This window comes from Cololabis saira, chromosome 3 (genome assembly GCF_033807715.1).
Source record: "Cololabis saira isolate AMF1-May2022 chromosome 3, fColSai1.1, whole genome shotgun sequence".
Lineage (NCBI taxonomy): Eukaryota > Metazoa > Chordata > Actinopteri > Beloniformes > Belonidae > Cololabis > Cololabis saira.
The window spans coordinates 29186367-29201943 of record NC_084589.1 but is presented as its reverse complement, the minus strand read 5'-3'; the positions used below and the strand labels follow the sequence as shown (position 1 = coordinate 29201943).

General features: G+C 37.9%; 1 protein-coding gene across 1 annotated transcript; it reads right to left on the bottom strand.

Moving 5' to 3' along the window:
• Nucleotides 1–226: 226 nt before the first annotated feature.
• Nucleotides 227–15531, bottom strand: gnl1 (guanine nucleotide binding protein-like 1). Its single transcript, XM_061717131.1, has 12 exons — nt 15273–15531; nt 11272–11422; nt 10123–10259; nt 9850–10001; nt 6633–6704; nt 5858–6050; nt 5654–5752; nt 5342–5524; nt 4942–5120; nt 3725–3911; nt 3233–3373; nt 227–3116 (listed from the first exon to the last, which is right to left on the bottom strand). Exons 1-12 carry the CDS (start codon nt 15343–15345, stop codon nt 2851–2853), a joined length of 1833 nt encoding a protein of 610 aa, XP_061573115.1. The 5' UTR covers nt 15346–15531; the 3' UTR covers nt 227–2850.
• Nucleotides 15532–15577: the final 46 nt, after the last annotated feature.

Genomic DNA, 15577 nt, shown 5'->3' with positions numbered 1-15577 from the left:
TTAATTTGATAAAGCTGATCCACACATCCAAGTAGCAGTTTGATCATAAATCCCTCGCATGTTTTGTCAAAACAATCGAAAAAACAAAAGCTTAATTATGTGCTTTCTTAAATGAATAAGACACAATGTGTGGGTGAAGCTTTGGAAAACAACAACAAACATTTTAAAAACAACCATCGTTATAATGTCACTGAATTAAGAAAGAAAGATGCCAAGAGGATTTTGACAATTTTTGTCTTTAATTAATAGACAGCAGATCAGCCATCATTAAGCATGTAATGAATGAAATGAGGAATGCAGCAAACAGCTTGAACACACCTCAAGCTTTTACACCCACACTACACTCTCCAGAGGATTTTAATATTTCCAGGAAACAAAACAAAAAAACAAAGGGGGAAAAAATCCCCAATAGTACAACTAAAACTCTGTTATTTCTAACAGCATGGTAGTGTTTGATGTACACTTTTATTGCACTGACGGTAGAAAATGACCAGATACGGCTGGAGTGTGGTGCATTACACAGTAACACAACACTGCAGAGGTCCCTAAGTGGACATATGAAGGAGGCACGACAGCACGCAACCAAACAGCACTCAGGACTGCAGCGGAGCCATCACAAAACGAAGAAACAGAGGCAAACGGCAGATACGAGCTTTTTCTAGATTAAATCATTCTGGAGGAATGGGAAAAGAGATGGACATAGTTTCATTTTTTAAATTAAGAAATATCCTGTATTTTGTTAAATGTGTTAATTTATTGCCTTGAGTGTCTACGCTTTGTAAACACAGTTGCAGCTACCAGTCTGTTTAGTGCAAAGACTGCAAAACGAGGGAAACCAGGTAGCCATGCGCCATAAAAAAAAAAACAACAAATGCATCTTTATCCCCCCCCCTCTTTTTTTTCACTTTCCTAATTTGCATACAACATTTATGAGAAAGCGCTATAATGTCTGGGTTTATTGGGATTTATTTATTTTTACTATCTGCTGGTAGCTTAACAACTTCATGGGGCCAGATGCATAAAACGCAGTTGCTCCAGGATTAAAACTGTGTAGACACAAAGAGTAGAAGCTGAGTGTTAATATGGCTGTTTCATAAATCTCAATCATCATGAATTGTATTAATTTCCACAAAATTCAGATTTAGACTCCCCTTTACAGCAATGAAAAGATGCAAGCTACTTAACTTAGAAAATGAAGAGAGGAATACTGTTTGCATCATTTAAATTAACACATAGAGACAAAAATGAAAACAACAAAGCAAAGAAGAAGCACTGACCGTGAAACTGAGACCTTCATCACTAACAAGGGATAAATAAAATAAGTTTTATTTTTTCATCTCGCTTCTGGAGTAATGAGCAAAACAAGTGGAGAAGGATTAGTCTCTTATATCAAATCAACTTTCTAAATTCAGACATAGAAACAAAAAAAAAGATGTGTTACAAAATAAAAAGGTCAAAAAGCACTTTTGCTGAAAAACATCAGCATTTGTTCATCTGACTTTGCATAGAAGTGATCAGGAGGGAGATCCAGATGCACAGATGGAGGGCGAGTTCACCATTTGCCTTGAAGCATTCAGCAGTACACGACTTTTACTGGCATCTTGTGTCTGAACAATCTGTAAATACTCGTTCCTTTCTTAAAGCTGTATTACCAAGGTCCTCCAACACTGTCGTAACGTACAACTGCAAATATTTAGTGATGTAGATGTAGGAATAGACTTATAAAGGATTTTTAACATGTCATTTATGCATCTGGCCCCTTGAAAACTGGAAAACTGGCTAACTGTTTCTTGGCTTTGTGCTACACTATAAATACAGATCTTGGCAGGAAAGCAAATTAGAACATTTTCAAAAAGTGGTCAAAGCATCCCTTAAACTGACTTTTAAAGCAGTCCCAGTTGGATCAGACCACCCATACTGCCTTTACAATATAAACATGCTGAGAGAGTATTGCCAAATCCTGGACTAAATCCTGGATGTCTTGAGGAGCATCCAGGGAAAATTGCAGCACTTAAGACTACAGGTTTAATTCCTGATGCACCCTTGCCAAGCAGTGCAGGGTTCAACACATTTTTCCCTGCACTCCCCCCAAAAATATCAGAAATTTCAGCCATATACACCATCAGTCTCACATTAAATATATTCTAAACCAAAACGAAGTTAGGATAAATGATCCCCGGACAGCTCTGCAGCTTGTGTAGCTGCAAAACTGTGTGAAATGTTCATTTTATTGGTTGATTGGTTTTATGGTTTAGTATTTCCAATAATCCATCCCACAGCCAGAACCCAAATATTAGGATCTATAATGAAAATTTAGAGATTTTTTCCATCTCCAGCTGCTTTGAGAGCCAAAAGGCTGCTCCAGTGAACGACATATTAACAGTGCATCTGATCAGTTTCATCATCCATTCCTGAACTTTGGCATCTGAGCTGTGAGGTCACTTTCTGATGAAAAGATAGTCTGTTTGATTAGAGCTCAGGGGTATTCCTTTGTTGATTTGTCTCTGAGAACTACATGTAATGTATAAAAGTTCAAATCAAAGCAAACCTAGAAGAGTTTCTAGAAGCAACGGTAAAGTTCAAGCCTTGAGGATAAACAAGCGGAGGAGAGGCACAGCATGGAATAGGAAATCACACTCTGCATGTCTCAGAGGAATACGACAAGGTGAAGGGGTTGAGAAAAGATTTTGATAATGAACAGTGAAGAATTACATGAGGAGTAGAAATGCAAGAAAACATAAGGGAATGAAGGTTTAACAAAAACAAGGAATGAAATATGAACTGGGGAGACGAGGAGATGTTGGAGGAGTGGATCAGTTTGTTTATTCCAGCTCATCTCTTCCTGTCATCTTACTCGCACTCATTTTCCCGGAGTACATTGAACATGTTGACCGTGAAGCCAGATGGCTTCTTGTCCCCTTTCTTCGGATCTCCAAATCCCTCATCTTCATCGTCTCCGTCCTCATCATCGTCTGCATCTCGGTCTCTCTCCTCCTCTGGCTCAGTGCTGGATTCTCCATCCTCCTCATCCTCCCTTTCTTCTGTTTCTTCCTCTTCTGTTGCCCTTCCTTGAAGAGCCATAATCTCTGGCAAGTCCGGGTGATTTTCCCAGTGCTCTGTAGACCACAAATAGTGCTCAAATTAAATTAATTCTTCTCGCCTGCCAATTTCGGTCCCTGAATACATTCAAAACTGGAAAAAAAAGATATGTGGGGAGGAAGAGCGGCCTTACCTCTCAGGCAGCTGTAGCCAGGTGGTCTGAGGCAGAGGCACAATCTGCCATCGATTGCCAACCTTAGGAGGCTGTTTGCTGCACGATAAACATCATTGCGAGCTGCTTTCGCCGTCTTATAGCCCCTTCTCTCTGCCCAAGCTAAATAAGAGAGATGGGGAATTGGAAAATAACAGTATAACAAATTATTGTAAAAGCTGTAATATAGGGATTGCATTGCTGTGGTTCACTTCCATTACAAGATTAATTCCAACAATAAACTCTTCAACTTTAATGAGCCATGTACAGTATATTCTTCTGTAACTTATTTAAAGTAATGGCCTATATCCTGGTTAAAACCATTACAATACCAAACCAACTGCGGAAAACATTCCCCAGAAAACACTTTAATAATCCCATCTGAATGACGACAGAGAACTAAAGTGTCCAGCTATTACAAAATCATTATTGTTGTGTATCCAGCACTGGAAAAGAAGTTTGAGAAAGTCTCACCCTCACACACATCCCACGCTGTCCATTTGAGCTCTTCAGACTCCTGATGTCCTTGGTGGGGCTTGTTTTCTTCCAAACTGGGGTGTTTGAGCTTCAGCACAGAAAGGAAAGGGGTCCTCTCACACAGATAACCAACGGAAGTGTAGGGCTCTTGCAGCTGAGCCACGGGGTAAATGCCTGCCAGGATCTACAAATGACAATAAAAGCCAAAATGATGATAAAAATATTGATAATAATAAACTACATTCATTTTGTGCCCATAATGAAAAGAGTATTGAACATCATCAACAGCTTTTGAACATTTAAAATCAGTAATGTTTGCACTTAAAGGGAAAGTTCGTTTTTTTAGAACCTGGACCTTATTTCTGGCATTTTTTATGGTCGTATACTCACCCAGGCAAGTTTGGTGTCATTTGGAGTCCTTCCGAAGATATTAGGGTTTTTTTGCGAGCCGCTTCTCCATATAACGGTAGCGCATGGGGGCACCGCGGGACACAGACGATGCAGCGTCTAAATAACACATGATTGCCGCGAAACTCTTCATTTCTTTTATGAATCACTAGATCTGCTTCCAGGACCTGTTGTCTACATCCGGGGCTGTCTGTGTAACAAATAAATCAGTTTGTAAACAAGACCTCTGAACTCATGACGTCATCTCTGTGCGCGCACTCTGTCCTCCGTTCAGTGAGCTCTTCAGCCGTATACTCTGGCTCAAAACGGTAAGGACGTCCATCATATTCAAAGTCGTCGTCCACAACCTCAGAATTTGACAAATATTCAGACATGTTTCAAATAACTAACAGTAAACTAACAGTAGCAAACTCCAGCTGTACACGGAGCTGTGTCTGCGATGCACGCACAGAGATGACGTCATGAGTTCAGAGGTCTTGTTTACAAACTGATTTATTTGTTACACACACAGCCCCGGATGAAGACAACAGGTCCTGGAAGCAGATCTAGTGATTCATAAAAGAAATGAAGAGTTTCGCGGCAATCATGTGTTATTTAGACGCTGCATCGTCTGTGTCCCGCGGTGCCCCATGCGCTACCGTTATATGGAGAAGCGGCTTGCAAAAAACCCCCTAATATCTTCCGAAGGACTCCAAATGACACCAAACTTGCCTGGGTGAGTATACGACCATAAAAAATGCCAGAAATAAGGTCCAGGTTGTAAAAAAACGAACTTTCCCTTTAAGTACACAGGAGAGGGCTTGTACCTGTAGCTCCTTATTGACCCGGGAGGGGAAGACAAGTCCAGGGCAGTCACAGAGTTTAACTGTCGGGGTGAGGTAGTAGGTCTGGAAATATTTGGTGTGGCCTGGGGTTCGAGACACGCTCACAACCTTTCTTCCAACTAAGCTGTTTATAATAGATGACTTTCCAACATTTGGAAAGCCTAAAAACAAAACAAAAAAATTAAATGTTTTTTTAAAAAATGATCAAAGCTTACCGAGGCAAAAATCTGTAAAGCAACCACAAATCATCCAGAAAGCTTTTTCTTTGTGAGCTGCAAATCAACTTTTCATTTAGTAAACATTTTGTCAGAATATTGAAATAATCTTCTTGAAATGTGTTTATAATTTGATTTTGTTTTTCAAGTTTTCCCTCAAGACTCACCTATACAGCCTAACGTGAGAACCCCATCTTTGTAGAGCTCCTGTGACAGGCTGCTCATCTCCATAGCACTGTCACTTTGATGCTCCACCAGCACAGACTCGGTCCCATCATCCGGCTGCTCTCCATCATGATGATCAGCAACAGCATCTCTCTGAATCTTCTGCTCCCAGCTGGACAAATCGACTGAGAAAAGTTGATATAAGCGACAGTAAGGATGGGTAGAATTTTAGGATCAGCACTGAAGTGCACTGGTCATTAGTCATTACTTAATGCTTGGATAATTAATAATGAAAGATGAACCATTTGCCCCACCTCTTCCTACTGTGATCTCCTGACAGGATTTAAAGATGTCGATGAGACCTCCAGCATGATTCCAGTCAGCCTTCTTCCTCATTCTCTTCTTTTGGAGTACTATAGAAAATAGTTGATGTTAAAAGCAAATAAAGAATTAACACAGATACAGATGGATATCCTGGTGAAGTTGACATGAATCTTTTATGGATATGAGCTGCTCACCTGTGTTGTATGACTGTCCAGGGTGGGAGGTGAAGCACACTATTTGCAGGTGAGGGAACTGAGAGGTCATATAGTGTTTCCAGGCAATCACCAGTGGGGGCGGACACAGGTCAGCTTTGTTCAGCACCAGGATGACTTGCTTCTGAAGATCTCCGGTGATGTAATGGTAGAGAGCTGGAGAGAACTGCAGTACCTGGGTCATTTACATAAATAAAAAAACAATCAAATACCTCCTTAAAATACTAATTGCAACCAATTAATCAAATAAATCGTTAGATCTAATCTTCACGGAAAACAACAAGATGAATTGGGTTGTTTTCTTCGCTGTAAAAAAGGATTTGTGCAACACTTAATTACCATAGCAGTACTTTGTTGTTAAAACAACAAGGACAACATAATTCAGTCACTTCAGCCATTTGCTTATAAATCTCCACAAAATGTAAAATATCAGTTTGGTTTTGAGATAGAAGAAATCATTTTTTATTGTTCTGTTTTTCCTTTCTCGTTCTGTCACCAGTAATAGCCATGCATAATCTTTCAATGTTGGCAACTTTGCCTTTAATGATGATACTCTAAGACAAAGCAGTGTGCATGTTTTTGTAACCTAAAAATTAAATCACTGTTAAATAGTCATATTTGGTGAAAAAAAGCCACAAAAAAGTGTCGGGTAATAAGTTTTTCATCACTGCAATCAACAGACGATGAGTGATCCTTGACAGTGTCTCCATCTAGTGGCCTGTTACATCATAATAATTTTAGTTTAAGGTTCACATACCGGGTGTCTGATATCAACAATAAGCAGGATAACGTCTGACATCTCCAACACTCTCCATAACTGTCTCCACGTCTGAAATAAAGAGAAAAGGTAGTTAGATACAAAACCTAATGAATGCCTTTTATTTCACAATTGCTGTTCTTTGTCAGCTTCAAGGTTTAAGAGGCAAGGCAAGTTTACTTGTACAGCACATTTCACGTACAAGACGATTCAAAGTGCTTTACATAAAAAGATCTTAAAAAATGCATTAAAAGGGAAAATAGTATAAAAATCAGAAATTGAAAGACAGATGGAGATAAATAAAAAATAATTAAACAAATGAGATGCAAGAAGTAAATGTTGTAGTGCATTGTGGTGGATTACTGAAATGCAGCAGTAAATAAAAAGGTTTTTAACCTTGACTTACAGCAATTGAGTTTCAGAACTCCTGGTGCATTCTGGGAATTTGTTCCACAGGCGAACAGCATAAAAGCTGAATACTGGCTCACTGTATTTGGTTCTAACTCTGATGACGACAAGAGGGTTCTGGTTGGTTCATAATGGACCAGGAGACCAGTGATGTATTTCGGCCCTAGACCATTCAGAGATTTATAAACCAACAGCAGGATTTTAATATATATTCTGTGACAGACAGGAAGCCACAGTAAAGATCTAAGAACTGGACTTATATTGTCAACTCTCCTAGTTATAGTGAGGACTCGGCAGCAGCGTTCTGGACTAACTGCTGTTTGATGGATTTTTTAGGGAGACCCATTAAAACAGCGTTACAGTAGTCCAGCCTACTGAAGATAAAAACATGGACAAGTTTTTCTAAGTCCTGTTGAGACATCAGTCATTTAAGCCTTGATATGTTCTTTAGGTGATAATGAGCTGGCTTCAGTACTGAGTCCAGAACCACTCCCAGATTTCTGGCTTGGCTATTGGTTTTTGCTGACTTTAAAACGTTCTTCCTTGGCTCCAAAGACTATTATTTCTGTTTTGTCTTCATTTAACTGAAGAATAATGAATGAAAGAGCAATGAATGGATTTTTTGACAAAAGTTTTAAATAGCAACATGAAAAAGTACAATGTGGCAGTGTTTAAGTGTAGCACAGAGTAAAAAAAGTGTGTTTAAAGCGAGAAAGACACACACACCCTCCTATAGGGACCCATAAGATGAAATCTAAAACCCTGAGGTAATGGTTGTTATTGACGGTATTGTTTAATCTAATGTAAATACTGCATTTAATACTTGTAAACTAGTACTATGTCAAAGCTACTCAGTCAAGCAGTTTGTTGATGTACATATTATTATTATTGAATTAATTTCATCTTGTGCTCCAGTTTGAACACCATCTTGCACACATTACTTTGGACTCATATTGCACCACCAGCTGTTACAGGCCTTCTTATCTTGTGATGTGCCTGAGCTGACATCCCATGCTTTAAAATCAAATCAGTGGCAGAAATCTTTAATTATGGACAAAAAGATGATCAAAACTAAACCATATCTCAGCTTACAGATGATATGTGGTGCTTTACCTACGGGTGAATAGCAGAAAAGAAATCACATCATGTGTCCTATCCATTTTATGCAACTTTAAATTAATTAATGCATGCTAAAATGAATGAATGGCTTCTTGTAATTTAGCAGACACATATAATAATGTCTGTCTGAAAAGGTGCAAATTATTTTTCTACCACAAAAAAAAAAGGGTTATCAAATAACAGAGCAAATACTGAGCATATTGGTCTGAGCCACATTTGTCACTGACCAGAGACCGGACAGCACCGTAGTTGAGCTATAAAGTCAAACACCAGATTGAGTGAGAGCTTTCTTACGACAAAATGCAATAATAATAAGTCTAAAAATCTCACAGAGTAAAAAACATAAAGACAATGTATGGTAACAGTTAAAAATATAACTTTTCTACAGCTTTAGGTTTTTTTCAATAACAGTATTGATTAATTACTTTTTGGCATTTTATGTTGTTTTACTACACTTACAGCAACAATCAGTTGCATTTGAATCTAGAGAAACATGTTTTCCCTCACATGACTACACTCTCTCCCAAGTAATGTGTCAAAGCAACTAGGGCTGTGTACCGAACTTCGGTTCTTTTATGGCACAGACCGAAATGTGGCGCTACCACCTGGTAACGAAAGATGACTGGTCTTTCGGTTCCTATTATCGGTACCTAGGACGCGCAAAGTGCAGCCTGTGATTGGCTGTAATGTTACACGTGCGATAGTTGTGTTTACGCCCACAAAAGGGGTTCACGCGTGAGTTGTGTTGTTGTCGAGGCCGTTAAACATGCCGCCTAGTTCAAAAGTGTGGCTGCATTGTAGCAAAATTGATGCTGCTAATACACAACGCAATATTTGCAAAAACAGCATAATTGCTAAGGCCAGAAACACATTTGAATGTGCACGGGATCAATTTATGAGCAGAAAGTTGTTCCATATTTGAATGCAAGAAGACCGAACTCCATCCATCTTCCTCTAAGGATGCAACTTCGCCCAATGTTACCGAGCCAGAGCGGCCTCTCTTAGTACGGCGTGGTAGTCTAGTGGCTACAGAGGTGGGCTTGAGTCTAAAGGATCCCAGCTTCAAGCCCCGGAATGGCAACCAAGACGAACCACCCTGGGCCCTTGAGCAAGGCCCTTAACCCCAATTGCTCCACAGATGGTCTGTGTCTCAGATGTAAGTCTCTTTGGTTTAAAGCGTCTGCTAAATGACAGTAGTGGTAGTATGCAGCCATGCACTGTGTACTTAACAACATTGATGTTGCTTGTTTGCAAAAGTTATTTCTCACTAAAAATTAGTTTTATGTTACAGTTTGTTAATGTTCTTTTGCACTATAAATTATTTATTTGTAGGTTTGCAACTGTTTGCACTAAAATTACATATTTGTTTGAAACTTATTAAAGTCAAATTACCATGGCTGAAAAATAAAAGTCAACATTAGTATAGTAATGTGTTATGTAATTCTTTCCTCTTCACAATTAACTTCATAAAATTGGTATCGAAAAAAGGACCATTCAGGAACCGGTATCAAAGTGAAAGTATCGGTACAGAAGATTTTTAAAAAAGGTACCCAGCCCTAAAAGCAACAGACATATTTTTTTCTGTTGAATTAGTCTGTGCATGTTAAAAATGCTAGATAAAACAGAATGCACATAATCTTTTTTAGTTTGGGTGGCGGAGAAAAAACTAAGCCACTAGACATAAAATTACCTCCAGATTGTGCTCAAAATGGCTGAGAGAGCCAGGTGGGTTGCGGGAGTGCAAGTCATCTAGGTAATCTCTGTATGACTTTTCCTCCTTCTTCATTAGGCTGTCACGTGTCATCTGATAAGTCCAAGATGGTCGTCGCGGGAAGTCAAGACCTGGAGGTGAATAATGAAGTTCAAGCAAGTCAAACATGCACACAGAACATTATCCAATTTTGGTCATTTTACTGAATACTGTCATCAACATTAACATACACAACAGGAACACCTGACAGACCTTTGTCTGATGGGTAGATGTCGTTGATGTGAACTTCCAGTTCTTTGTCTGAGACCAAAGCCAGCACCTTCTCCATGGCGAGCTTCTTCCTCCTCTCCACCTCATCTTTACTCTCCTTCTCAAAGTGCAGTCGAAATCTGATAAAAAACAGGAATAAGCTGTGAGTTTACCCATTTTTTTTTTCATTGCAGTGTTTTTGTTTCTTTGTCATTTCAAGAATTTACCTCTAAGACCTAACAAACAACTGCATTTAAATAATTCAACATGTAAATGTTCATGTAATACAATAGACAAGTTAATGAGGAAAACACACAGTTGTGTTTGTCACAGTCTAAATTACAACAAGAAATATATACAGTAAAATAATAATTGCCTCTGTTTAATGACAATTTTGATCCAAGTGAATTTTCATCAGGTATGCACCCTTTGCTATTTCAAATATCCATCCAATTCAGACCTTGAGTTTACAGTTTATATTAATTTAAAATGTAAGATTACTAGCAAAGGAAAATGTCTTTATTTATCAAATTATAAACTACTTTACACGTCAAGGAGGTCAAATAATTTTTTTTTTTATTTTTTGTCTTGGGAGAGGATACAATAATAAGACTGATTTATTTCAAACAGCAATAACTCTAGATTATAATGACCTCTTGTTCTGATTTATTGTTAAATGGCATCAGCATATGTACCATCTACCATTTAATTTAACCTTGGCAGGTAACAAGTTGATCGATCTACTAATAAACATTGTGATGAGATAGTATAAATGCATAAAATAAAAGGTAAACTAACACCAAAGGAAGGTCTCCAGCCATAAAAGAGAACTGTAACTGTTTGAAATGGGTTTTCTTCAGGTGCTTATTAATAGCACCATTACAAATTTTAGCAGAATGTCAGCCTTGTTGGTAATCTGATACACGTAAAACAACGAAAAAGCAGCTACTTGATTCAGCCTTTTTTTACCAATCCGATGAGCAATCAGAGGAGACTGGGACTTCAACAAAGTGGAGCTAATAAAGGTTTCCCATAGAGTAGGTATTGTAAGGGGGAAAATAATAATTTGAAGCCCACAAACTGAAAATTATGATCCTGTACATTAACATAATATATATCTTAGCAAGTTTCCAAACGATACCAATAACTCACCTGTTGGGGTCATGTCTACCTTCTCTGCCGAAGGGCTGCTGATTTATTCTTCTAACATCAGTGGTCTCACTATCTGAGGTGTCTGACTGGCGCTCCCCACCTCCCCGTTCTACACTGGCATTGCGGCTGCTTGGCCCAGAACCTGTGTCGCCTGAAAAACAGGGTTGGGGATGGTGGTCAATGAAAACTGTACATCAGAAACCAACATACTTATGCAAACTCATATAGGCTGATAAAAGACATCATTGTGCTCATGACCAGGTTTTCTGAGAGGAGAAAAGAAAAGCTTAAAGGGATTGTGACATGAAAAACACATTTTTCTTGATTTTTTGTGTTTTGTTGGGTGTCTTGACATCAATTACACCCAAAAAACAACGAACTTTTAACATTAAGTGTATTGTGTGCTTTCTGGGATTTTCCGCACAACTATGTAAAAACGGCGCATGTGGTTTGGTGGCGGATCGTTACGTAACGATCCGCTAAATCACCGCCCCCTCCACCCAGCTCCCTGTCTCCTCTCCTCTCCAGCGCACCATAAAGGCTGATTTATGGTTCCGCGTTACACCGACGCAGAGCCTACGGCGTAGGGTTGCGCGGCGACGCGCACCATACGCTGAACCCTACGGCGTAGGCTCTGCGTCGATTTAACGCGGAACCATAAATGAGGCTTAACACGCCTCTTTTGTTCTAATCACCGGAGGAAAACTGCTAAGAAGACCCGCGGCCACTGACTGGACTTAAGATAAGGGGACAGTGCTGCTTGCATGCCTTTATTTTTATGATTGTTTGCTGTGGTTCGCCCTCCTGCTTTTCCGTGCATGCTTCGCCTGTCGCTCCGACGCCGCTGTGAGCGTATGGCTGGAGGAGGAGGAGGTTTGGAGGAGGAGCGGAGCAATGATTGACAGGAAAGGGGGGAAAGGAAGCATTTTTCACAGCGCAAAAAAACACTGTAATAAAAAGCCAGGAAAAGATTACTAGAGTGAAGTTTTTCTTGTTACACTCTTTTAGACACATTTGAGGGATGTTGCCCAAGACTTTTAATAGTGTTAAAAGCATGTTAAAAATGATGTCACAATACCTTTAAGATATGACATCTGGCAATGCTGAGATGTCAACAATTGTCATTAAATCAAAAAAAATACTTGAATAAAACTAAAAATAGTTTTGAAGATGAGTTCTACAAAAAAAATGCCTGAATTCTGGAAAAATTGCAGTGGTAAATTGCAGACATATCTACACATAATCATCAAGTTGAAATGAATAATGTAGCAAAAAGGGCATGGCCATTTGTCACAAGCCATTATTAATATCTGTAATCATACAGTTAGAACATGATGAATCAAATCATGTACAGCTTAATCAGAATCGGTTTTATTTGCCACATATGTAGACACCTACAAGGAATTCTTTGCCAAAAGTTGCTGTGTCTCTAGTTAGCAAAAGTTAAATACTGTACACGTGTAAATAAAAAAGCAAGCAACAGGGAAAAAAGAAAAATCTTCATGCAAAATGTGCAAATATACATTAATAGTGTAAAATAGAGCAAATAGTGGTGCCAGTTAACGGGTATCGGCTCAGTAGGGTGACTGCTGTGGGGAATAAACTGTCCTGGTCTGGAGGGCTCTGAGGCGGCTGCCAGATGGGAGCAGTCCAAAAAGAATGTATCTTAACCCATATCCCCACATTTGTACATGGAAATCATTCCAAAGTCACATAAAACTGATTTGAAAGTATTTAATGAAACTTGCTTCTTGAGTGTCAAATAGTTTTACAGCTTATTACAAGCAGAGGGGGTGATATTTAAAGCTCCTTTCCCCATTTCAGTTTAAGCACATGCACAGATATGAGAAATATATGTTGGGAGAGGATACAATAATAAGACTGATTTATTTCAAACATCAATAACTCTAGATTATTAGTATGATTATATACTTAGATATACGTATTATGTTTATATCATAGTTACATTATATTTATATCATAGTTATATTATATAGCTTGTATCTTGTATTAAACAGGTTATTTTTGTAAAAATGATATTTATTTATAAAAATTTGTGTATAGTATAAAAAATAATACAGACATAATTTATGTTTAGTTGTGGAAAGCGGGTGGGATTAAATACATTTATACTTCCTCCCACTTCTTTTCGAACATGTAACTGAAATATGTGTTTTGATGTTGGGTTTTTTTTCTTTATGTGGTGGAATGCCCACCTGTATTTGTTTTCTTATCTTTTTCTTGTTTTAATACATGTTCGAAATAAACAAAAACGAACGAACGAACGAACGAACGAACGAACGAACGAACGAACGAACGAACGAACGAACGAACGAACGAACGAACGAACGAACTATAATGACCCCTTGTGCTGATTTATTATTCAGGGCTAAAAACATTACTGTTTACTGAAGCGTACTCTTAAATTAACAACTTGTGCTTTTTATTATTTTACCTCTTTTCTTACCATTTTATTTCATTTTGTTATTTACTGTTTAATTGTGTCTTGCCGATTTTAATGTTGATGTAAAGCACCTCAAATTACCTTGTGTTGAATTATGCTATACAAACAAACTTGCCTTGCCTTATTTGTTAAATGCCATCAGCATATGTACCATCTACTTAAATTAACCTGAGCAGGGATCAAGTTGATTGACCTACTAATACACATTGTGATGAGATAGTATAAACACATACAATAAAAGGTAAACTACTTTTAAAAACTTCTATCCTGTTTGTGTTTTACTACTAACATAAGGCCAAGCTTTTAACAGGAACAAGTTCACACTGATGACAAGAGCCAGACTTTAAAATCCAATTACGCATGCATGTGTGAAAACTAGTGCACCAGTGACATATATATTGAGGACACTGATATCTTTCAGCCACTACTGTCTGTATCACTGTATTACTACTTAACTGTATTAATAAAGCAAGTATAACTTAAAAGGAACAGAGATCTTTAAAAAACCAAGATTCAGGACTAAATTGATGGAACGTTGTGTTTCTGTGAAAGGAATCAGTTTATGGAACAATCTAAACAAAGAAAACAAATAATCCAAATCAAACATTACATTCAAAAGAACAATTAAAGCCAGTATGTTAAGGAAATATAATGTAATACGTTACGTTTGATTGACATACCCATTGTCATGAAAGGTATGAACATTGTTTGTGTTTTTTTTTTTTGTGATCAAATTTTTATTTCTTTTTTCCACTTTCTGAAAAAACAACATGGGGCATGTATATGATATTTTAACAAAAAAAAAAAACACCAATTCATAACAAAAACAAATGAATAGATAAATGTAATAACAAAAAGCAAATACAAAAAAAAAAAAAAGTAATGCCCATATTATTAAGTATAACAATGCAAAATGAACACATAAATTAAGGGTGTTTGTTGAGTGGCATTAACTGAGTTGGGAACTAAGAAGGAATGTGACTGTCTGTGTTGGCTGGCAGCTATTTTAGTTTTAGTTTTTTGTTTACTTTGTTGTTTTTTAATTTTTTAATTTACGTCCTTTGGGAATTTATTTCTTGGGAAAAAGGGGAAGATTCAGATCAGATTCTTCTTCTTTCTGCTCCCTTTCATTCACAATTTAGGAACGTTTGTGTTTATATTTTATCAATGAATGAAATAAAGAATACATAAAAAAAAAAAATACTATAACAGCAACCTGTCCTTCGGATTTTGGTAAACTAAGAGCTGAAATGGCATTGTTTCAGTCAAATAATGAAGGGAATAATGCACAATCTAAGCTTTTGTAACAAATAAGTAATCTTATACATGTTCACTAAGTTCAATGGCAAGTTGCTGCACATCCCCGTTATAACGCTGTCTAACACTGACATTGTGTCCTTGAAGGTCGGTGTCACAGTGCGCCACCTGAAAATCTCAAGACTATAAAAAACCCAGACGAGGAAACAAACATGATTAAACTAAAATCCCCTCAGCTGTGGAGCTAGCCGCTAACGTTAGCATGCTAACGCAGTTTTACCTCTCTTTCTCTCGCGTTTCACCTGCAGCTGCTTCTTCTTCTGTTTGTTGCTAAATGGCTTTTTCCGTGGCATGTTGTTAAAGATTAAACGTATTACTAAATATATGAGTACTCTGTGTCTATATCACAAGCTCTCGTAACTGCTTTCAAATTGCCGTTATTTACATGAGTGAAGTTTCTCGACTCGTACACTTTTAGTTTCAGTGACGTCACACCCAACGCAGACTGCGGAGAATGGTGGACGAAACCATTCGCGCGGGTCAACAAAACCCGCCGATTTTATACGTTTGTTATTTATTAGCATA